The following is a 23,515-nucleotide window of genomic DNA, read 5'->3' on the forward strand; positions in this document are numbered from 1 at the left end:
AGGGGATTTGTAATATGACTTCCACTGGGTGTGCAGTAGGGCTGTGTTTATCCTCCAGGACACCTATAAGGTAAGGTCAAAGCTGCGGTCTTAAAATCACCAGCCCTCTCTCTTGTTGCCCAGAAAGTGAATCTAAATATGCAGAAGGAAATTAGCTTATCTTAACTATGGATTTGTTTACAGAGGCACAAAGCTCTTGAACAAGTTCTAAGACTGTATTTTAAATCTATATGGTGAAATCATTTTAAGTCTTTGATATTTTACTTAATTTTGCTTTTGCATATTTGACAACTTTCACTTCCCTGTTATGACTTCTTTATGCATCTTTTTTTTTGTTCTCTTGTTTGTTTTATTCTTTTTCTCACATTTAGAAGGTAAGCTTTCTCTTGCCCTCTAGTTTCTTTTTCGCTTAAAAAGAGAAAAAGCATGTCTGTGAGGTTTTCTCGTGCTGTGTGCCGTGCCTTATTCCGTGTGCCGGTGTGTAACACTGTGTCCGAATGTGCGTCAGAATGTGGTTTAATCTGGGACTTGGGGCTGTGTCTGGCAGACTGACTCTGGCTCGTATTGAGCTATTTCTTTGGGGAAAGCAAAAGAAAATACATTACTATGGGATATCAGACTTTCTGTGTTTGGTGGGTGCTTTCATCTTTTTGAACAGGCTCCTGAGAACTGTTTTGGCCTGGTCATTCCTACTGACTTCATTTGAGGGGCAAGTTTCTCCAAGTAGCCGGGTGACCTCCAAGTTACCTGTGGACCCTGCTCTTAGGAAAGGAAACTTCTAGCAGATGCCATCACTGTATTTGCATTTGCTACCAGTCTTCTTTGCAGGCTCCGGAATTTTGCTTTAGGAGATGTGTCGCTGAGATTTTAACCATAATGGAAATGGGTAGGCTAAGGAGTTTAGATGGGGCACCTGCCCTTCACAATAATCCTAGCCTTCAAAATCTAAAGGGAAAAAGTTAAGTGTATCTAAAGTTTTTCCTAACTTCAGTTCGTGGTTCACTGCATGTCCTGCTAAGCTGTGAATCAGCCATAGTTCTCCATCACCTCATGGTCCCCTAATCTAATCTCTTTCCTTATTCTCTCTCCTTTGCTTCTAGCAGATGAGAAATAGCAAAAAAGAGGAGCAGGCATTACGACTTTAATGGTTTTCTATTTTTGGAAGGGAAAAGTTATCCATCATTTAGTTAATAAGTGTTATTAAGCTTTATTTTGTGCAAGTTCCATTGAGAGATGCTTCTTTTTTTTTTTTTAAATGTGGTCAGTGGAGTTTTTCAGGACAAGGATTAGGCACTTGGGGAAATATACAAGGGAAACAGACCTGGTCCCCACTGTGTACATTCTTGTAGATGTTTTAGTCTTATGCTGATCTGGAAGGAACCAGACTGTTAGGGTACTATACAACTATCAGAATGAAAGAAAGTAAATAAAATTAGTTCACCTGAAAGAAGCTCAAGTATATAATCACATCAGAATGAACAAGAAATGTTTATTTTTAAATCTCATTTTGCTTTTGTTATACATTTACCTGGTTCAAAAATCAAAATGCTATAAAAAGATGTACATGACAAATCTTACTTCCAACCCCATCCCCATTCACTCTACTTCGCCCTACCCCTTAAGTTTGATTGTTTCTATTAGTTGCAAGAACGCTTAGAAAAAAAAATTTCACCTTGAGAATGGAAATTGGTAACTAGGATTTTGGTTATTTTTTTAGTTTGGTAGCATTATGCATCTTTCATTGCTCAGCTGTAAGCAGTGAGTTAATCAGACCTTATGTCTGTCTTTGACCACTGGCTCCTCATTCTATTTACATATATCTTTTACCTCCTCTCGACCCTGCCAATAAAGAATTAACTTTGTCTTACCATACTTGTTTCATGCTTCCCCATTGGTGCAGTTTTCTCCTGGAAAGTGATGGTTCCTCTAGAAAAGTGGGGAAGAAAGTAAGTGGAAAAAATTCTTGGTAAAAGTGCGTCTTGCCAAATAAGTTTTTAAAGAGGCAATGCGATAGCTAATTATTTTACCTTTTATACCTACCTTCAAATTACAGATTTACAAATTTAAAAGTACTTTCACTTTAAACACTTTATTTTATTTTGAAAGTAAAAATTTTCCCCTCCTGAAATCAACAGTCATAGTGATCATTAAAAATTAATTTAGTATACATTGTGAAGCAAAAGAATTTGTGAATTAAACACAATCATAATCCTACCCTTTGTAAATTTAGCAGTTTATACCTAATCTCTTTTTTTTTTTTTTGTATTTATGTTACTTGTTTGTTGATGCATGCTGAGAATCAAGAGGAAGTGAGAAAAATTTTAAAAGCTAAGAGTTTTTGAGCCCTACATAGGCGCTCCCACAACTGCTCCTTGAGTCATTAGATGCTATTATTCAGAACTAGTTCTTGTAGTGGATCTCCTTCTGTGGGTCTAGGCTGGTCGTGAGTAAATGTAGTGACTGACTCAGATGTCTTACACCGAAGATTACTTTATCCTACCAAAGAAGGAAATAGTGGTTAGAACATGTGATCCTATAATACTTGCTGTTAAATACAGACCATTGAGATTTAAGGGTTGATTTTTATATCATTTTTGAAAAAATAAGGTTGTATGTGAGGATTTTTTATATTATTATTAGAATGTCTACTATGAAAATGAAACATGATTTAAGATTGAATAAGTTAATTAAAATGATTCCATTATAGGTGTTTTATTTTTATTACTGAGATATAGTTGACATATAATGGTATATTAGTTTCAGGTGTACAATATGATGGAGCTTCTTAAGGAATCTTAGAGTGTTTTATGTTAGCAGCAAATACAATAAAAGACTTATCTCTTGGAGTTTGAGATAAATAGTTAATTAGGCATTTATGATATTTTAGCCCCTCCCCTCTAAAAGGAGAAAAGCCCAAAATGTTAAAGCAATTGAGATTTCCCTTCTGATCCAAGTGATCTTGTAGTTGCTACCTCTGATTGTGTGCACATAGGGTGGCATAGAATTTTAGAGCTGGGAAGCTATTCTTTTTTATTTTGGTGATAGGGAGGTATTCTCAAAGATGGGGAACTGAAGTCTGGGAGAGTAACTTCTCTGAAATTTCAGGGGTAGACAACTTTCTCCCACCACTTAAATGTAGTTTGTAAAATTTTGTTCTGCTCAGTCTATGCTTTCCAGAAACATCTTTGTTTAAAACACTAATTTAAGGGTGGGGGAGGGGAATGCCACCAGGAATGGAACAGAGTGGGAAGGGAAAGGTGGGGAGGGAAAGTGTCAGTGGGAAAAGGGAGAGTAGGTTGGGCAGTGAACAAGAGGGGGTCCTTAGTCCCATACTGCAAATTTTCTGGAACATGGCATTGTAGGACCTCCCTTTTTCTACTACAGTTCCTCTTGATTATTTGTAGGAGGAGCTCTGGTTCTCAGTTCTAGTCAGTGTTCTTTAGATCTCACTTTGTATTACATTTCAGGAGCGTTTCAGTTCCTGGGAGGGTGTGCAGAAAGGAGTTCTTTTAAGGTTGTCCCTCTGCTTTCTGGTGTGTGACAGTGCCCAGCCACCGTGGTTTTTTCATTTAAAAGTTGAACTCAGAAGAGTTTTACTGTAGAAGGGACCATAGCGGGAGGTGACATGCCAGCTGTCCCCAGAGTTGCACACTTAGATCTGGTCTTTTTAAAAAACAGTCACTCTTTAAAAAAAGAGAGAGAGAGAGAGAACAGGGGACCTGCGTGGATCAGTTAGTTGAGCTTCTGACTTTGGCTCAGGTCATGATCTTAACAGCCCAATGTCATGATCTTGCAGTTCGTGAGTTTGAGCCCCACGTTAGGCTTTGTGCTGACAGCTCAGAGCCTGGAGCCTGCTTTGGATTCTGTGTTTTCCTCTCTCTTTGCCCCTCCTGCTCACGCTCTGTCTCTCTCTCTCTCTCTCTCTCAAAAATAAACAAACATTAAAAAAAAAAGAACAACAAAAAAAACAGAGAAGAAATTGGTGGAGACTTCTCTCTTTCCCAAATTTGAGATTTTGCAGAGAAAATATTCAAATGAGGTGTGTTTTTTTTGTTTGTTTTTGTTTTTGTTTTCCCTTCTATTTAATATCCAGATTGTACTTGGTATTTAGGCTTCACATGGCTTAATGAAAACTCTGTGGTACATAGTACGGTTGACCACAGGGTTATGGTTATTTTCCCCCTTTATAAATATATCTCAAAATTGACTTCTGGTCCTAGTTGTTCAGTCACTTGGTTTATATCATATTTGATATTAATATACTTCTTATGTTGCTTATGACAATTCTTTTAATTCCATAATAAATACTGCCCTTCAAAAGAAATATATATGGGTTTCTTAGAAGACCAAAATATTTGTTCCCATGGACATTTTTTATTTTAATAGATGTGACATTAAAATGTAATATGTTTAAATGTTTATTCAAAACTTGCTCTGTTCCAGAAAGAATTTAAGGTGGTCCTTTCAGTTATTGTCTTAAACACCAAAATTATCTAAAATTCAGGCTATTAAAAACTTTGGTAACTAATTGAAATTCCCAGTTTAAAATTGCAGCTTCATTTCAACTTTGCTGTAGATGCTTTTTAGGGGAAAACCAGCACCTCTGAATTTTAATTTATTGATGCCACATCATCTTCCACTCAGGAGTCAATTACTCACTTCCTGAGAATTAGATTCTCTCCTTCAAGAGTGGTGGTCATTGATGCTTTATTAGGGAGGAAAAAAACAATTAGTTTTGAGGGTACTGAGTAGAGCAAAGCCACTTTTTTGTCATTATGTTTCAAATCTTTTTTGGGCAATGGGGAATAAAATAACTCCTTTAGGTTAGTGAGGATTATGATTTTGATTTCTAGAGCTTATTTTCTGGACACTATTAACCCAAGCCAACATCAACAAGGCAAGGACCTGCATAACATAAGATTAGTAGAATCTTTGGCAGCTCTTTTTGGTAAAAGGAAAAAGTTCATGGGTTTGATGTCAGCAAACCTGAGATCAGTTGGGTTTGTAGGACTGAGCCCTTGTTTCTTAATTTGTAAAATTAAATTATATTTATTTATTTTTTAAATGTTTATTTATTTTTGACAGAAAGACACACGCAGAGTGTGAGTGGGGGAGGGTCAGAAAGCGAGGGAGACACAGAATCTGAAGCAGGCTTCAGGCTCTGAGCTGTCAGCACAGAGTCTGACACGGGGCTTGAACCTACCAGTGGTGAGATCAGACCTGAGCCAAAGTTGGACGCTTAACTGCCTGAGCCACACAGGCGCCTCATGTAAAATTAAATTATATTTAAATTTGAGGTTCAATAAAGAAATGAAGGGAAGAAATACCTAAAACAACTTGACTTGCAAGAAATCCTCAAAGTTAGTTTCCAAATTAATCTTTTTAATCTTTTGTTTTTTAATCTTTTTTTAAGTAGTCTTCATTCCCAACGTGGGCTCAAACTCACAACCCTGAGATCAAGAGTTGCATGCTCTACTGACTGAGCCAGCCAGGGAGCCCCAAACTAGTAGCCATTAATGCTAGAGTAGACACACACAAAATGTGATCTTTGTTCCTGTGAATTTAGGTTTTTGAAATGCAATAAATCTCTGATTTTATTTCACTAAAAACATAGTGTGTTAGGGAAATGGTTATGAGGTATTTTTACGTGGATATGATTTCTCTTCAGAGTGTGTGCATATTGCCTCGGTCAGAGATCGTGATTTTTTTTTCTGTATCCAGATGAAGTCCTATAACTTATATTAGACACTAACGGCTATCTAATTCTCTGAGGTTGGGAGTTGCCCGAGCCTCTCTAAACAGGTATTGATTTGGGCCTTGCTAATTTGGAATCATGCTGATGCTGACTTTTAAAGGCAGGCTTTGCCGTAGAACAAGATGGAGGAGGAGCAGATATTTAAGCCATTGAGAACGAAAGCACTTAAAAAATGCCATTTGTCTGCTTGTACTAATTACAAATGGATTTCGAAATACTGTCATGACACTCTCTGCCTTCTGTTGATAGATAGCCCCATAATTCCAAATAACTTAGAAATAGAAAATATTTTCTTTACATTTTTTCAGTAATTTAGTTCACTTCTCATTCATTGCTGTGGCTGAGAATTTGCTATTCAGAGTCTTTGATAGCCAGGGTTAAAACGGAGAGCAGTCATTATCTGTTTAAATGGGGAAGGAAGAAATCCTAAAGCCGAGAGTCCTTATAATGTGAGTAGGTACTTTGGAAAAACTGTGGTCAGGCTGCTGACCTTAGGCCTGTGAGCGTTGTCAGCACTTACTCTGTATTAGTATACTGTACTAATTCTTGTTTGAATTAAAAGTTGGGGGGGGGGGGAATGCTCCTTGTGCCCCCGTGTGGAAACATGGTGATACAACACTTTTAAGAACCCCAGTTTTGCAGGATTGGAAAGTGAAAAAAAGTTAAGGATTCAGGGCATTGCCCAGAGCTTCAGAGGTTAAATCCATGCTTTGATGGATGAACTCTCTAAGAGCCAGTTCCCTAGAGTAAAACTTTGATGAAATTTTAAAAACTTCATCAAACTATAGGTATAGTTTTAGTCTGTTTCAGCTTCTCATGCCATATCCTGGGAGATTTTATGGTAGTTTCATGCTAGCCATTTTGAATCCTGATTGTAAGCAATAAATTGAGACACGCTTTATTTTATTCTGCCTCTCCTTCCAGGTTAGGATGGTAAAGGAACGAAGAATGAGGAGGGTGAGGAGGATGGCAGGGAAGGCCAGAAAAACACTTTTTTCTTACATTACATTCAGTGGTTTATTTGTGGAATTAAAACTAAATTGCTAGATTAAAATTTTCAGTTTTTTTCCAACCAGTAATTCCAAGTTTTTCAGATTAATTAAGTATAGTGAAGCATCATCCAGTGTTTGTGTATTTCAAAACAAGATGTAAAAGAACTGTGATTTGTGGCGCTACATGCTAATGAGGCTTCCCTGATGCAGGGAGGGCTTTGCCAGGGTTGCGCTAGATGAGTGGAAAGGCTGATAATGAGGCATGTGACAACAGGGCTTTTTCCTGCTGCAGACATTAAGCATCTTTTGGCTTGAGTGATTTTACCAGTTTTCACAGTCTAGCAATAGAGAAACCAGAAAACAAAATAGAATTAACTGAAGATTTGCATGCACAATGCTGCATTTTGACAGAAATAAGCACTCTGGTGTGATGAGAGTATTTTTAAGGCTGTTTTAGGACTACATTAGCTATTGTATGTTAAGTGCTGTAACTTTTTCTCTGTCTTACTTTGTATCATAGTATCTCAGTTTTTGCAAAGAAAATAATTGTGGTGTTTCTCTTCAAAAGGACACTGAAGCCATGAAGAGAGCATTGGCCTCCATAGACTCCAAACTGAACCAGGCCAAGGGTTGGCTCCGTGATCCCAGTGCCTCTCCAGGTAACCCACTGGTTCTACTTTTCTGACAGATACAGTAAAAAGCGAAAAGTCAAGCAAACAAACAAATAAAGAAAGAGGGTCTTTCCATAATCTCATAATTCTGAGATAACTACTGCAACATTTAGGGGCATACTCCATTCTCTGATAGTTTTGACTAATTGAAGCATTACTGGTCCTTAAAAAGATGAACGGCATAGACTAATCACCTCTCATCATGGAGGAATAAACCAAGCTGAAGTGGGCATTCTCTGCCAGAATACTGGCTCACTTCTTCCCTGAATCAGAAAGGTAATTATTCTGAATAAAAACTCTTGTCTTGGGGCATCTGGGTAGCTCAGTTGGTTAAGTGCCCAAATCTTGGTCTCAGCTCAGGTCATGATCTCATGGATCGTGAGATTGAGCCCCAGATTGGGCTCTGTGCTGACAGTGCAGAGTGTGCTTGGGATTCTCTCTCTCCTTCTCTCTCTGCCCCTCCCCCATTTGCTTTGTCTTTCTCAAAATAAATAAACTTAAAAAAATTATTTAAAAAAAAAACACCTGTTGTCTTTAGGGGAGTCTGGGTGGCTCAGTCGGTTAAGCACCCAACTACAGCTTGGGTCAGGATCTCGTGGTCCGTGAGTTCAAACCCCACGTCAGGCTCTGTGCTGACAGCTCAGAGCCTGGAGCCTGCTTCGATTTGGTGTCTCCCTCTCTCTCTGCCCCTCCCCCACTCATGCTTGCTCTCTGTCTCTCAAAAATGAATAAATATTAAAAAAAAAAAAACCAAACTCTTCTCTTTCTAGTTCCCATTGGGCAGATTTCCATTTATGTCAAAAAAGTATTTAATTAAGCAGATTAAATGATGCCAATAAGAATTGGAAAGAAAATTTGACTTACGTAAAGACCCAAATGGGTTATTGAGCTGGGTTTTATGGATTTTCTAATCTAATATTCAGTTTTAGATTAATATTTGAATGAATGTGAAAAGCCTAATGGAGGTTAGAGGTGCTAAGTAGTATTAAATTAGTAGAGCTTATTTTCATCATCTGTATTCTTACCACAAGCTGCTTATCATCTCCAGATGGATATGGTTCCAAGTATTTTTTTTTAGAAGTATTTGTGGTTAAAACCTCACCCTCTGCTTATAAGGGCACTGCTTGGCTGTTAGCTATCGGATGTATTGCCTTCTATTCACTTGTCTTCAAAAAATCACCCATTCCTTCATGAATGAAATGACTTGTAAAGTATCCTTTCTAAATAATTAATATGTCAACAGTGAGGATATTGAGTATCTCTTTATTTTAGGGGATGCTGGTGAGCAGGCCATCAGACAGATCTTAGATGAAGCTGGAAAAGTTGGTGAACTCTGTGCAGGCAAAGAACGCAGAGAGATCCTGGGAACCTGTAAAATGCTGGGGCAGATGACTGATCAAGTGGCTGAACTCCGAGCCCGGTAAAATTGCTCTACTCTTACCCAAGTTAGGTAACAGATCGTATCTCACTCCTGACAAAGTAATTCAGAGACCAAGTCTCTGCTAATTTCCCTGTGTTATTTTTGACTAATGGACAACACAGATTTTATACTCTATTAATTCTTTCAAGATTGAAGTGAACTTCTCCTTTGATAAACTTTCAAAGTAGCAGATGCTTTGTAGCAAGGTTGAAATAGAAATAGAAATATGGTATCTTAGTTTCTAGCCATAGGCTTAGAAAGAATAAGGGACAGTGGTGAAGTCTGGCATGGGTAGCCATATCTTTTATGAAGGATGGGTAAAAAGAAACAAAGAGTGAAAACACTAGAATTATTTCATGTTATTCTAAAATCCAGTTAAATAGGTTATCCTGTAAGTTGGTTATTTGTAGACTTTTGAGTCTCTATTTCGTCATTATTCATTTGGTTTCATAATTCTTTTACTTCCTTTAAGACTTGACTGTTAGAACTTTTCCCCCTGTAAACTAAATCTATATAGTTTACTGTTAAGAAAACTCAGTATAATATAGGCTTCTTTGAAACTCAGCCATAGAGTTAATGCAGCTCTAAAAGATTATCCTCATTTTTATGGACTTTTATAATATCAGCATTGAGGAAAAATTGAAATATGAAATACTAGTGTAGATGAAGTTTAATTTGGCTTCAAGAAAGTCATGAAACATCTTGAGATAATTGGAATATATAGGGTCTCCATACAAACAGGCCTCAGAAATAACCCCTTGACATGTTGTACACCATTACACTTGGTTTCAAATGTATTAACAGAATAAACTTAAGAATACAGTTTTTTGGGGGTGCCTGTGTGGCTCAGTAGGTTAAGCAGCCGATTTCGGCCCAGGTCATGATCTCACTGTAAATTCAAGCCTAGAGCCCGTCTTGGATTCTGTGTCTCCCTCTCTCTCTGCCACTCCCTCACTCATACTCTGTCTCTGTCTGCCTCTCAAAAATAAACATTAAAAAAAATTAAAAAAAAAAGAATACAGTTTTTTTAAAGTTTATTTATTTTTTGTAATCTCTGCACGCAACATGAGACTTGAACCTGTGACCCTGAGTTGAAGAGTCACACCCTTTTCCGACTGAGCTAGCCAGGTGCCCCAAGAATACAGCTCTTAAAGGAGTGCTTCTTAACCTTTTTTGGATCAAAATAATTTTTATAATCTCATGAGAGCCATTAATCTTTATGTAAAAAGTTGCACATAAACTTGCCCCTATAGTATTATGTATAATTTCCCGAGGATCGTGGATTCACTGCAGTCCTGGGAACTCCAGAGGTTTCAGGTTTAGGATCTCTACCTTGTAGGGGAGAAGGAACTGCATAAATAAATGTGATCTCATTGAACCCAGTGAGCCTTTTTCTTCTGCTGTGGAGCAGTCTCCCCTGTCATGAGCATGACAGGAACTTTACAGAAAGGACAAAAAGAAGTTCTGTTCCCATTCGGAGAAATGCCAATGCAGTTTGACAAGATTCTTGGCTCTTCTAATTTCTCACTGCTGGCTCTTTTGTCTGCAGCCTTTTCACAGTGTGGTAGACAGTTTTCACTTGGAATTCTCAAATACACAGTTGTATGTGTTCAGAGAAAGATGAATTTGAGCAAGAGAACAAGGTGGCTGCTGTATGGGATCGGCCATAAATCTGTAAAGAGAAAAGGCTAGAACAGGGAAGGGAGCTCTGGGCCTTCTTCACACTGGAGTCTGCAATATCCTTTCCTGATGAAAGATTAGAAAGCTATCCCCCTGTTAGCTTTTCTTAAATATGCCTAGCTATTTAACATTTTAGTGGCTGAAACTCAGTAACAATTTCCTCATTGATACTCTTCTTTTCACCTGGGGTTTCTAGGTTGTAAGGATATATTTTTCCTCTCATGGGGCTCAGTAAACTTTTTATTTTGAATGAAAAATTAGGTAGCCCATCAATATTTTTACATTTTCACAATTGGACTTTTATACTAACATGGTTTCTCATCATGAATTACTAGATATGAAGGAAAAAAGCAAATTAAATCCCCAAAGTCTTCCACTCCTCTGCACATAAAAGGGAAGCCTCAAGTACAAATAAAAGGTATATATATCTTTTATATACCTGGCAATAAATAGTATTTGAGTTCATTACTTCACATATTGGTTTAGATGAAAAATAAGGATGAATTTATTTTTTTAAGTTTATTTTATTTATTTTGAGAGAGAGAGTGTGTGTGAGTGGGGTGGGGCAGAGGGAGAGAGAGAGAGAGAGAGAGAGAGAGAGGGAGAGAGAATCCCAAGCGGGCTTTGCACTATCAGTGGGGCTTGATCTCACGAATCATAAGAACATGACCTGAGTCGAAATCAAGAGTTGGGCACTTAACTGACTGAGCCACCCAGGTGCCCCAATAAGGATGAATTTGAAAAGATAGATAAATGAATGACAGATCCATGCTACTATAAAGGGGAGCAAAGATGTTTTGGAGTTCATCCTAAAATCAGAAGCTCAGGTTAAGAGGATAAGCCATGCCATTATACCAACTGATAAAGTTGCCACCCCATCATTGAGTTTACCAGACCGAGTGGATTAAAAATACCTGAGGGGCGACTGGATGGCTCAGTCGGTTAAGTGCCCAACTCTTGATTTTGGCTCAGGTCATGATCTCACGGTTTGTGGGTTCGAGCCCTGTGTCGGGCTCTGTGCTGACAGACAGAGCCTGCTTTGGATTCTGTGTCTCCCTCTCTCTCTGCCCCTCCCTTGCTTGGGCTCTCTCTCTCTCTCTCTCAAAACTAAAAAAACATTAAAAAATTTAAAAAATATATGAGCTTATAAAAATGTGGCAAATCGTATTTTGTTATGACTTGGAAAGTCTCTTACAAAGAGAAAACAAGTTTCTAATAATGCTCATCATTTTCAGAAGTGTATCACTTTTGGGAGAGGAAAATAGTAAAATTAGTTCTTTAAGAATGTGATGGAAAACAACAGTTTCTTGTCACCTCAGTGACAACTGGTTTTGATATTTATAGATTGCATAGGAGTAGAAGGTAGACTTGAAGATTATTATTAGGTTCATTTTAATAATCATGACAATTTAATAACAGTAGTAATTATATGTTCGTACTTTATTGACATAGTGTTTTCAAGTTTTGTTTTTGTTTTGTTTTTTTTTTTTTTTTTTGCTTGAAGCCACTCTGTTAGGTAAGCAGGGCAAGTATTGTTACCTGCACACCCCTCATTTTATAAGTTACAAAGCTGAAGCCCATTGTAAACAAGGTTCACAGGTCCCAGGAGCCAGGATTTGAACACAGATCTACTTGGTCCTAGTGTCATGTGCTTTCAGTAATACTGTGCTTGCTGCTTCCTGAAACATTTTCAATGTATACTTGCCCATAAATAAGACAATCTAATGGGATTTTTTTTTTCTAAAGCACACATTACTATGGTAACAAAACCCTTGTAGCAAGAAGATCACAAGCACATTTTCCCCCTGAAGTTCAGACTTGATTATGTAATCACCATCAAAAGGAGAATCATTATTATTGAAATTTGCAGGCTGGTCTCTAAAGTGGTTATGCTGTTCCAGGAAGCTAATGCATATTTTTAAAAGCCAAAGGAGAAAGTGGATGGTTTGGGTGTTTTGCTTTATCTCTTCTGTTTTCTTGTGCTATCCCAGATGTAGTAGGGGAAAGGAAAAAGACAAGCATGTTAACAAAAATGACATATTAGTGCTTCTCATGATATTTTGCCAGTAAGTATTTGAGAGAGTACAATGACAACATCTGTTTTGAGCAGAGGACAAGGAGCCTCGCCAGTGGCCATGCAGAAGGCCCAGCAGGTATCTCAGGGTCTGGATGTGCTAACAGCCAAAGTGGAAAATGCAGCTCGCAAGCTGGAAGCTATGACCAACTCAAAGCAGAGCATTGCCAAGAAGATCGATGCTGCTCAGGTAGTAATGATGGTTTTAAGGAGGGATGGGAAATAAAAGAGAAAGGTTCCATAATTATCCTGCATCTCTCTCTCTCCCTCCCCCCCCCCCCCATATATATAGATGGGTAGATAATGGGTGTTTCTAAGTGATGACTGATTCCCAGCAATTACCAATGTTAACACTTCCTCTACTACCACAGGTTTAGACTCATGTTAACTCTATTTTGAAATAGAGATCTTAATTTTGAATACTTTGATTAAAGGAAGTACTCTGGGGGGATCTGGGGGGCTCAGTCGGTTGAGTGTCTGACTCTTGATTTTGGCTCAGGTGATGATCCCAGGGGTGTGGGATTGAGCCCTGCATTGGGCTCTGCGCTGAGTGTGGAGCCCGCCTGGGTTTCTTTCTCTCTCTCTCTCTCTCTTCCTCCCTCTGCCCCTGTACCCTGCTTGTGCATGTGTGCTCTCTCTCTCTCTAAAATGAAAAAATTAAAAAAAAAAAAAAAAAAAGAGAAAGTACTCTGAGCACTAAGAAAATTCTAGTTCCTGGTATATATCACAGTATATAAAAGCTTTTCTTCATCTTAGAATTCACAACTGTATTTGGTCATAGCAATGTTAAAGGGTTAAAGTTTTCTGATGCCACTCTCCTGTAAAATGATTTTCAAGCAGTTCACAGAGAAACAAATGTTTGAGAAATTGAAGAATTAGTAAGGTGTGATTAAAGCAAAGATACGCTTGTGAAGATTCTCTTTTTTAAAATTTATTTTTATTAAAAATTTTAACGTTTATTTTTGAGAGACAGAGACAGAGTGAGAGAGAGGGAGGGGCAGAGAGAGAGAGAGGGAGACACAGAATCTGAAGCAGGTTCCAGGCCCTGAGCTTTCAGCACAGGGCCCGATGTGGGGCTCAAACCCATGAACCATGAGATCATGACCTGAGCCAAAGTTGGATGCTTAACTGACTGAGCCACCCAGTCGCCGCTGAAGATACTTATTCTGATGGGGAAGGAAAAAAATCACTTTTAAGAAGATGGAGGATTGATTTGATTTTGCCCGAGCTAAGAACCTGTTTAAAACAGTAAGAATCAACATTGTAAAAGCGATCACTGGTGTGCCTTGTGATTACTTTTGAAATATTTCTGATGGCCTTGTCAGTTGAATGAAATGTGGTTTATGAGGAGATCACAGTGTGCTTTTTTTCCATTTTTATGTGTTTAGAATTGGCTTGCAGATCCAAATGGTGGACCAGAAGGAGAAGAACAGATTCGAGGGGCTTTGGCTGAAGCTCGGAAAATAGCAGAATTATGTGATGATCCTAAAGAGAGAGATGACATTCTACGTTCTCTTGGGGAAATATCTGCTCTGACTTCTAAATTAGCAGATCTACGAAGACAGTATGTATTTAACTTCTGACATTGCCTTTTAATCTCTTTTTTCCCCCAAGTGCATATATAGTTGAATGCTATAAGTTAAATGCACATGTGATGCTCTTTCACTGTATTCTTGTTGATTCTGTGTGACATGGCTAGGTCAGGTATTACTTCTGTTTTATTATTGACATAACTGAGGTTTAATGGTTTATTGCTGATCGCATGGTTTTAAATTAATGTATTTAGGATGCTAAGAACTCCTTTTTTGAGATCCACTTTTTATTTCTAAGCTAGGACTTTTCCTGCTATATCATGTTTGTGGCATAACTGTTTCCCAGGCACAAGAGGGAAATATTTGTGGCTATCTAAGAAAAGATACTGTGGACTGTGGACAGGGGGGAGGGGGAGGAGGCATAAGAAGATGCTTTCTTCTCTCCCCAGCAATGTTATTTCTTATGTAACAGTTATAAAACATCCTTAAATACAATGTCCTCACCACAGCTACTGCTTTTAAAGGCTTTCATGGCTTCTACTTTGATTATATAAAGAGGTGTTGCTTTGTTCCTTTGATCAGTATTTTTCTCTCTTAAACAAACTGCTAAAAGAACATTAAAAAAGAGGACAAAAGTCGCTTCTTCTCCACCTCAGGCCTCCAGCCACTTCTTCAGGGATAACCATAGTCAAGTATCTTGTGAGATTTGGCTTTTCATTTAACTTGCATGTTTCATTTCCTGTTCTTCCGTGGGAGAATACCTAACCTTGTCTCAGTGACTTGTACTTTAGAATTCTTTCAAGTCTTGTATTGACCAAGAGGACAATACTGGCTAAGAAAGCACACTCCTGCCTACCATGAATAGGAGATGGGTGGGAGCAGGGTAAACATACTTTAGGCAGGAGGTTGTGATAAAGACCAACTTAGCAGCTCAAGTTTGATTATATATCAAGGTTGATCATTTGGGAATCACTGTTTTATACCCCAAATCTTGAGTTGTTTAGGTAGAGAAAATAATTTGATCATTGTAAAATATAATGTCTATACAGTTAGGTCTATGTTTGTTAATATTAACCCATTAATATAATCTGTTTACATTATCACTAGTTTAAAATACTCAAAGGAGAAACTGTTTTAAGGACCAGAACACGATTCCATATACATATCAGGCACTCATTAATGTTTCTTAATGATGAAGAGAGAATTGATGCTAATGGTGAGAACAGCAAACCTTCCTGTGTGGTCATATGCCATCATTACTTATTAGTATAACATATACATATCCATAGCTTCCTGACAGTGGGAGTAGCCACGATCAGAACCAAAGTAAATACCTTCTTTGTCCAGCTTTATAATGGAGAAGGTACTGAAATTTAAAATCACAAAGGAGTTCTTCAGAGAATATCTAAATTAGTTGTTCTGGCTGGTAGGCTAACATTTTCATTTTTACAGGTGAGGCAGATAAGATTAACCTGAAGTTTTCTCTAGGTGGACTTGAGAAATAAAATGTGTCATATTTTTTATATGTTCATAATGGTTAGAATCTGAAGTCTTTGGAGTAGGGTTTTGGGGGCAGAAATCTCCCTTTGTGATACATAATTGTGATTCTCTTTTTATTTCTGTATTTGGTTACAAGAAACTCAAGAAAAAGTGGAGGTCAGAAATGTGTAGTGGCATCTAATGTCTAATGGAACTTAATAGTTTGAAGTATGGCCAGGTCTGGTGGCAACTGGAAACTACTCCCTCTGTTTATTAGTAGCTGTATGGCATGCTGTCTGCTTCAGTCTGTGTGTTGATTTTGTTTATTTGGGTTCTTTGTCTAGCTTTGCCCTACCATGTCCCAGGCTTTCTAGTTCCAGACCCACCACTAGTTGACTATGCAGTGTTTTTGAAGCATGGGCCAAGGACAACATACCTCAGAACCACCTGGGAATCTTGTGAAAAATGTATAGCCTGGACCCCACTGTGTTTGCAGTGGGGTGTACTTAATCATAATCTCTTCTGGTGGTGCATTTAAAACTAAGATCCCAGGTGACTTTTATGCACACTGGAATTAGGTTCCTTGCTTGACTGTGTTCATGTTGTCTTTGAGTTAGATAACCAGTTCAATCGGTTATGGCAAGAATTGGAGAATTATTTTGATACCAATGTAAGTAGCTAAGAGTGAGGACTCTGAAGTCATAGTGCCTGGGTTTGAATCCCTAGTCTACCAAAGTAAGTGATAGGATCTTGGGTAAGTTATCCAACCTTTTGGTACCTCACTTTTGCTTTTTGAATAATGGGGATAATACTGGTGTCTACCTCTTAGGTTTGTCATGAGGATTAAATAACATAAGAGTGCTATTTACTATCAGAGTTGGGACTCAAAAAATTGTACTACTTACTACTAGTTCTATAACTAGTACTGTAACTGCTTCAACTACTGCTATACAACATACATGGCTACTTGGGCCCACCTAATCCCTGAGGGAACTAGTGTTTTCCTTGATGGTCAACTGAGGGGTCAACCAATGTAGTGATTTTTTTTTTTTAATGTTTATTTTTGAGAGAGAGAACGAGCGTGCGCGCGTGCGTGAGCACGAGTGGGGAGGGGCAGAGGGAGAGAGAGACACACAGAATTCAAAGCAGGCTCCAGGCTCTGAGCTGTCAGCACAGAGCCTGACACAGGGCTTGAACTCACAGACCATGAGATCATGACCCGAGCCGAAGTCGGATCCTCAACCTACTGAGCCATCCAGGTGCCCCACCCCCCCAACTTAGTGATGTTTGATTGAGCTCAGCTAACCAAATGGTTGAGCTTGATTGAGGTAGATTGACTCAAACTCATATTTAATGTTTTAACTGGGATAATGCAATCTGAATTTAAATGATCAATTTCTTACTTTAGTGCCAAATAAATAAACCACTCTCCTTCCAAACTAAGCTAATAATAATCATTAGCAATTTGGCATCTCATTAGCATTTGTGTAGCAATTAAAATCCTCTCACTGTAAATAGTGTCTATGACAGGATGGCTTTTTTTTTTTTTTCCTTTTCAGGGGGAAAGGAGATTCCCCAGAGGCTCGAGCATTGGCCAAACAGGTGGCCACGGCCCTACAGAACTTGCAGACCAAAACCAATAGGGCTGTGGCCAACAGCAGACCCGCCAAGGCAGCTGTCCACCTGGAGGGCAAGATTGAACAAGCACAGCGGTGGATTGATAATCCCACAGTGGATGACCGGGGCGTTGGTAAGGCCATGAGTGCACTTAACCCTCCATAAACTGGTCTTAGTGAAAATAAGCAAGTTGTTGGTAGAGATCCTGTTCATCTGAAATTAGGTGCAGAAGGGGTTCTTCAGCTACTGGTGAGTAAATCATCCTACAGTGTGACTCCATTTCCAAATATAGCCCATAAATGATACCTGTGGCTTATTCAAAAAGAATTTGTGAGTAAATGATTTTGCTGTGGGCAAATAGAAAGGTCCTCAGGTTGGAATCGAAACTTTGAACTAATTATTTCCAGTCTATGTGTACTTCCATTCTGTTGTATTTCTATTACACTCATTGGAAAATACCCAGCTAAATGTAGTTTTTGAAAATAAGTAAGAAGCACTTAGCTACCAAGGTTATTTTCATTTTTGAGGGCTCCTGCATTACACAGTCACCAGTAGAACTGAAAACCTAAAATTTTGATTTTGGGGAGTTTTTAGGGATGAATCTATAAGAAGTTAGGTCATATTATGATAGCAAATCTGCTGAAGCTGAAAGATCTGTTTACTTCATTTACTATTTTTGTTGAATAAAAAGATTAATTTTTAAATTGGTGATTCCCAGTTTTGGGAAGTCAGGTGTATAATTTACTGCGGGAGGAATAAACTGGTATAAACGTTCTGAATGGCAATTGAGTATTACATATTAAAAGCTTTAAAAAAGTTCATACTCATTGACTTAGCAATTTGACTTAGAGGAATTTATTATAAGAAATAATTAGACATGTTTCTATACAGAGTTACATATGAGAATGTATATAAACAGTATAAATGTTTAATAATAAATGATCAATAATTATGGTTAATATGATAAAATATTACATAGATGTGTAGATCATGATTTTTTAAGAATACTCAATGATGCAGAAAAATGCTCCCATTAAATAAAAAGAGGCAAGGAATAAAAGTTAATGTAAAGTACGATTTCAGTTTTGTAAAAGAGAAATGTGTATTTGTATAGGGACATGTAGTGCATTAAAAAAACACTGAAAGATTTGCAATAACATGGATGGATCTAGAGGGTATAATGCTAAGCAAAATATGTCAGTCAGAGAAAGAGAAATTCATATTTAGAATTTAAGAAATAAAACAAATGGGCAAAGAAAATAAGACAAAACAAAAAAATAGAGAACTTAGAGAACAAATTATGGTTGCCAGAGGGGAGAGGGGTGGGAGATGGCTGAAACAGGTGAAGGGGATTAAGAGTACACTTATGGTGATGAGCACTGAGTAATGTATAGAACTATGGAATCACTACATTGTACACCTGAAGCTAATATAACACTGTAAACTATACTGGAACTAAAATAAATAAATAAATAAATAAATAAATAAATAAATAAATATTAGTAGAATAATTTTTAAAAAGACTGGTAGGAAATGTTCAACTGTATCAGTCTCTGAGGATTATGGGTGGATTATCTATTCTTATTTATACTTTCCTGTATTTCCTAATTTTTTTTCTATTGTTAGGGGAAAAAAACCCCACTAAATGTTTTTATTTAAAAAAAACAGCAGGCATAGCTGGGTGGCTCAGCCACTTAAGTGTCAGACTCTTGGTTTCAGCTTGGGTCGTGATCCCAGGGTCAATGGGATCGAGCCCCGAGTTGGGGCTGACTTGTACGGAGCCTGCTTGGGATTCTCTTTCTCTTTCCCTCTCCTCTCCTCCCCTCCCTTCCCCTGCCCTCCCCTCCCCTCCCCTCCCCTCCCCTCCCCTCTCCTCCCCTCTCCTCCCCTCTCCTCCCCTCTCCTCTCCTCTCCTCTCTCTTTCCCTGTCTCTCTGCTTCTCCCCTATGCATGCGCACATGTGTCTCTCTCTCTCTTTCAAAAATAAGTAAACTTTAAAATAAAACAAACAACAACAACAGCACAATAGTTTACCACAATGGTACTGCAGTTGCCTTCTCTGGGTCTCTGTAAGTTACAGTGCTTTCCTCTTGATCCAGGTCAGGCTGCCATCCGGGGTCTTGTGGCCGAAGGGCATCGTCTGGCTAATGTCATGATGGGGCCGTATCGCCAAGATCTTCTTGCAAAGTGTGACCGTGTGGACCAGCTGACAGCCCAGCTGGCTGACCTTGCTGCCAGAGGGGAAGGAGAGAGTCCTCAGGCGAGAGCACTTGCATCTCAGCTCCAAGACTCCTTAAAGGTAGAACTTTGGAGCACACATTATTACATTTCTATGCTTACTATTATTGAAAAATGGGAGGGGAGAGATTTTTAAAATATACAATTTCTTGAATCCAGGGAAAGTGAAGAGTGTGATCAAGGAGCATATAATGAAGTCTAGAACTTACTAGGAAAAAGCTCACCTGTGTTTGACTGCAGCTGAAGTTGTTTTCCAAGTCTCAGTCAAGCAAGACCTCTTTTGTGATATTTGTTCTACCATATGTCCTCTGTGTTTATTTATTTGGTCAATATTTTTCTTAAAATGGACTCCCTTTTTAAATTTAGGTGGATTTATTTAAAAGACAACTTTATAATAATCATGAAAGCATGAGCTTGATGTGCTAGTTACATTTTTCCTAATATTCTTTAGAAGAAAACACATAATTATCAAAATGAAAACACTGTTCTATCTAACACCTAACATCATTTCAGGTATCGTGAGTGTCACCCACTTTGAGAAGCAGTGGGAGTGACTGAGACTTCTTTCTATAAATCCAGAAAACTTAGATTGGACTAAGTGTGATAACTATGAAAAGGAACCTTTTCCGTGACTTATAAGAATCGTCTTTAGATTATGTTAAGAAATGGGTACATATATTGGTTATCAAGTTTTTCTAGAAACTTAACTGAAAAAACATGTGTCAGAAAAATTTCCCGTTCTTAATTTCTTTACTCTTAATGTAAGAAAATGCTTAGAAATATGGCACTGCATCTGCCAAACAATCCTTACAGCTTCTGTGGCCATGATTAGGCTCCTCCAACATTGGGAGTGGCGAGGAACTCTGTTTACATTTCAGGGTCTTCTATTCTACCCCATGAACCTCAGTACCATTTCTTAGAAGCCACCAAGAAAGGAAGTAAGATTTCTTGTTTGGGTGGAGAATGTGGGTGCTGTCTTACCTCTCCTACTAGACATGAATCTCTTAGAGGGTAGGATTCATATCTTAGACCTGTTCCATGCTGGTTCAGTGCTTTGTACATAGTTATAGTAAATACTTAATGAAAGATTAAATGAAGGAATGAATGAATGTGTCACTAAAGTAAGGATATTGGCAGATGTACCTTTTGGACATTTTTGGTAATTTTTATTTGTGAACAATGTTTTTAAGGATCTGAAAGCCCGGATGCAGGAGGCGATGACTCAGGAAGTATCAGATGTTTTCAGCGACACTACAACTCCCATCAAGCTGTTGGCGGTGGCGGCCACTGCACCTCCTGATGCTCCCAGTAGGGAAGAAGTGGGTATCTGGAGTCTTCCTTTTCTTCTGTTGGCCAGCCACACACACACACACACACACACACACACACACACACGCACGCATGCATATTTATATATATTTGGATATTTGTAAAGGTAAAATTTGATTTCAGTGTGCATCAGAGGCAGTGGTTGGGAAATTGTGGGTGAAGGGTGGAAGGGCAGAAGAGGAAAGGCCTTGCTAACTCTTCTTTTAGTTATCAGGTGTGTCAGTTAGTAATGTCTTTAGGACATTTCTTGAGTTGTAAGCTGTAGAAGACCTGACTATCAGAGAAGAAAACAAGTGGGTTTTGTTTTTATGGTGTAACAAGAAACACGGACATAGGTAGCCCTGGCATTGGTTCAGCAGCTTGACACTGTGACAGCTGGCATTTCTGTGATTTTTTTTTGGTCTTTTCCTAATGGTGTGAGATGGCTCTTGTAACCCTATGCATCATGTTCAAGGCAGGAAGAAATGAGGGAAAGGGCACTCCAGTCACAACTGTCCCTTTTATTAGGGCATTTTATTCTCAACGCAAAAGTCAAGGTAGTCCTTTTAAATGATTTGGTGTCATTCTTCTACTCACCCCCTTCCGATGACTCCCTCCTGTCCCAGAGGGAAGCCAGGATCCTTACAATAACAGTAAGACCAGTGATGTGCTGGTAGACTGGCACTCTAGGAAAGAAAGCCTAAAAACCAAAAAGCCCTGATTTGTAATGTTTGTTTGTTTCCATGATGTAAATATTCCCGTTGTGGCTGTTTCGGTGTGGAGTCACTGAAAGCGGTTGGGAAGAAATGGGTGCATTTGCCTCTTATGAGCTGGTGTGAGTGGTTACGGTGACTTCACACCACTGCATCTGGTTCCCCTCTACCTCTCTGACATCATGTTGTACCACTCTTACCCTGCAGGCTGCTCTGTCTACACTGACTTCCTTGTGTTGTGTTCCCAGCATGTCATGTTTATATTTTCCATGTTTGAACCTTGGGGCTGTTGCACTTGTTCTCTCTGTTCCTCCCATAGATAATTACATGTATTATTTATTCTCTTCCTTGAGCTTCTACTGAAATACCACTTTTGGGTCACTGCCCAAGATAGCATCCCTACCCCGCCCCCAGTGATTTCCTAATCTCCATATCCTATTTTTCTCCTCAGCATTTATCAACATATGACATGTTTGCCTCATTTTTTGTTTGTCTGTCTCCCTCACATTAGCATGAAAGGCCGTGTAGGCAAGGAATTTGTTTTGTCATACTTTATTCCCAGTTCTTAAAACAATGCCTGGGACATTGTTGGTATTGAATGAATGAAAGTAAAGGTTTTCCCAGAAATCCTCCAGGTGGCTTGCTTATGTTTCATTGACTCCATCATATGGCTGCTCCAGCTGTAGAGGCATCTAGGAAAGCAAATATTGGCAGCAAAGAAGAAGGGGTTATTGGGTCAGGCACCCAAGACCAGGTAGCATTGGTGGGTTGGAGGTGTGTGTTATTCTTACTTGCTGATGACCCCCATTTTCTTTCTCTGGCCTGGGTGTAGTTCGTTCATGGTCCCCTTAGGCTAAGATGATTTGCTATGTTTTTCAGTCCAGACTTCTCTGAGTTTTGACGAGTAGATCAAGTCTCTCCTGGTTATCCCCAATTTGATGCTTCGTTGGGACATCAGCATGTGTTGTCCTTTTCCTATTCTCTCTCTCTTGGAAATTTGGGAGTTGCCATTGACTCTTCTCATACCAATAAATAACTTAAGGCAAGCTAATTTGATCTCACAAATATTTCTTGAATCCTTTACGTTTTCCATTCACACATTGCTGCAGCTCTAGCTCTGATCCTTGTCCCCTGCTGCCTAAATGACTGCACAGCTGTGACTCGTCTTCTTTGAACCTGTCACCAGGCCACCAATAAAATAAAAACAGAGATTTGACCTTCTTATCCTACCCCTTCAGTGAGTCTTTCCTTTCACATAGGATAAAGTAGCACTGGGATCTACTTCTAATACTCTCTCTAAACCTGTTTCCCACAAACCTCTGCCTCTCAGTTCATGCCCCAGCAGTACTTAATTTCTTATGGTTTTCGGCATACTCTCCCCGTTCTCCATTCTATGTCTTTGTTCTTTTTGTCTCTGCCTAATTATCTTCCCCTTTTTCTTTTTTGGCTAATTCCTATATATCTTTTATCCTTTAATCTTTTACTTCCTGGATAAGGTTAAGTGCCTTTCCTTTTGCTTGCATGGTATCTGCTTAGTTTTATGATTGTACATAGCACACTCTATATAAGTATCTGTTTACGGGCCCTTTTTACATCTGAAGGATTTGAGCTTCTGAGATGCAGAAATTGTGTCTTAATCATTTTTGTATCTTTAGCACCTACTCCAGGGTCTGGCACATAGTAGGTGCTTAGTAAATTTTGATTGAGTGATACAAAAAGCAGGCTAAGTGGCCAGTTAAGTCAGAGGGAGCAGCAGACAAGGCTGGAATTGAAATGACTGACTAGGGTAAGCAAAAGCCCTGTAGATCCAGATTATGGGAGACCAGCCAAGATAAAAGGACTGAGGCCAGGAGAAGGGGACTAGGAAATCAGAGATTTAGACAAAGATTCTGAGCATTAAATGGCAAGAACCAGGTGGCTGAACCCACAAGAGGCCATTATGGGGAAGAGACTTGTGTGGGTCAAGACAGCACCCTGGCAAGGAGACTGGAGTCTGCTGTTGAACCAGGAGGGCTTGAGGGCTTTACAGGTGGTCT

The 23,515-nt window shown here is 38.8% G+C and overlaps 1 protein-coding gene across 2 annotated transcripts in view; it reads left to right on the forward strand.

Annotated features, from left to right (window-relative positions):
- VCL (vinculin) overlaps positions 1–23,515 on the forward strand; it is a 110,028-nt gene that overhangs the window by 69,125 nt on the left and 17,388 nt on the right. For both annotated transcript variants that reach the window (XM_042909142.1, XM_042909141.1), the window contains exons 7-13: positions 7,316–7,406; positions 8,691–8,838; positions 12,629–12,782; positions 13,981–14,156; positions 17,163–17,353; positions 19,320–19,519; positions 20,649–20,777. In XM_042909142.1, coding sequence (XP_042765076.1) covers positions 7,316–7,406; positions 8,691–8,838; positions 12,629–12,782; positions 13,981–14,156; positions 17,163–17,353; positions 19,320–19,519; positions 20,649–20,777 — 1,089 coding nt within the window. The remainder of the gene's footprint in view (positions 1–7,315; positions 7,407–8,690; positions 8,839–12,628; positions 12,783–13,980; positions 14,157–17,162; positions 17,354–19,319; positions 19,520–20,648; positions 20,778–23,515) is intronic.

Source organism: Panthera leo, chromosome D2 (assembly GCF_018350215.1).
Source record: "Panthera leo isolate Ple1 chromosome D2, P.leo_Ple1_pat1.1, whole genome shotgun sequence".
In the NCBI taxonomy this organism is placed as follows: Eukaryota; Metazoa; Chordata; class Mammalia; order Carnivora; family Felidae; genus Panthera; species Panthera leo.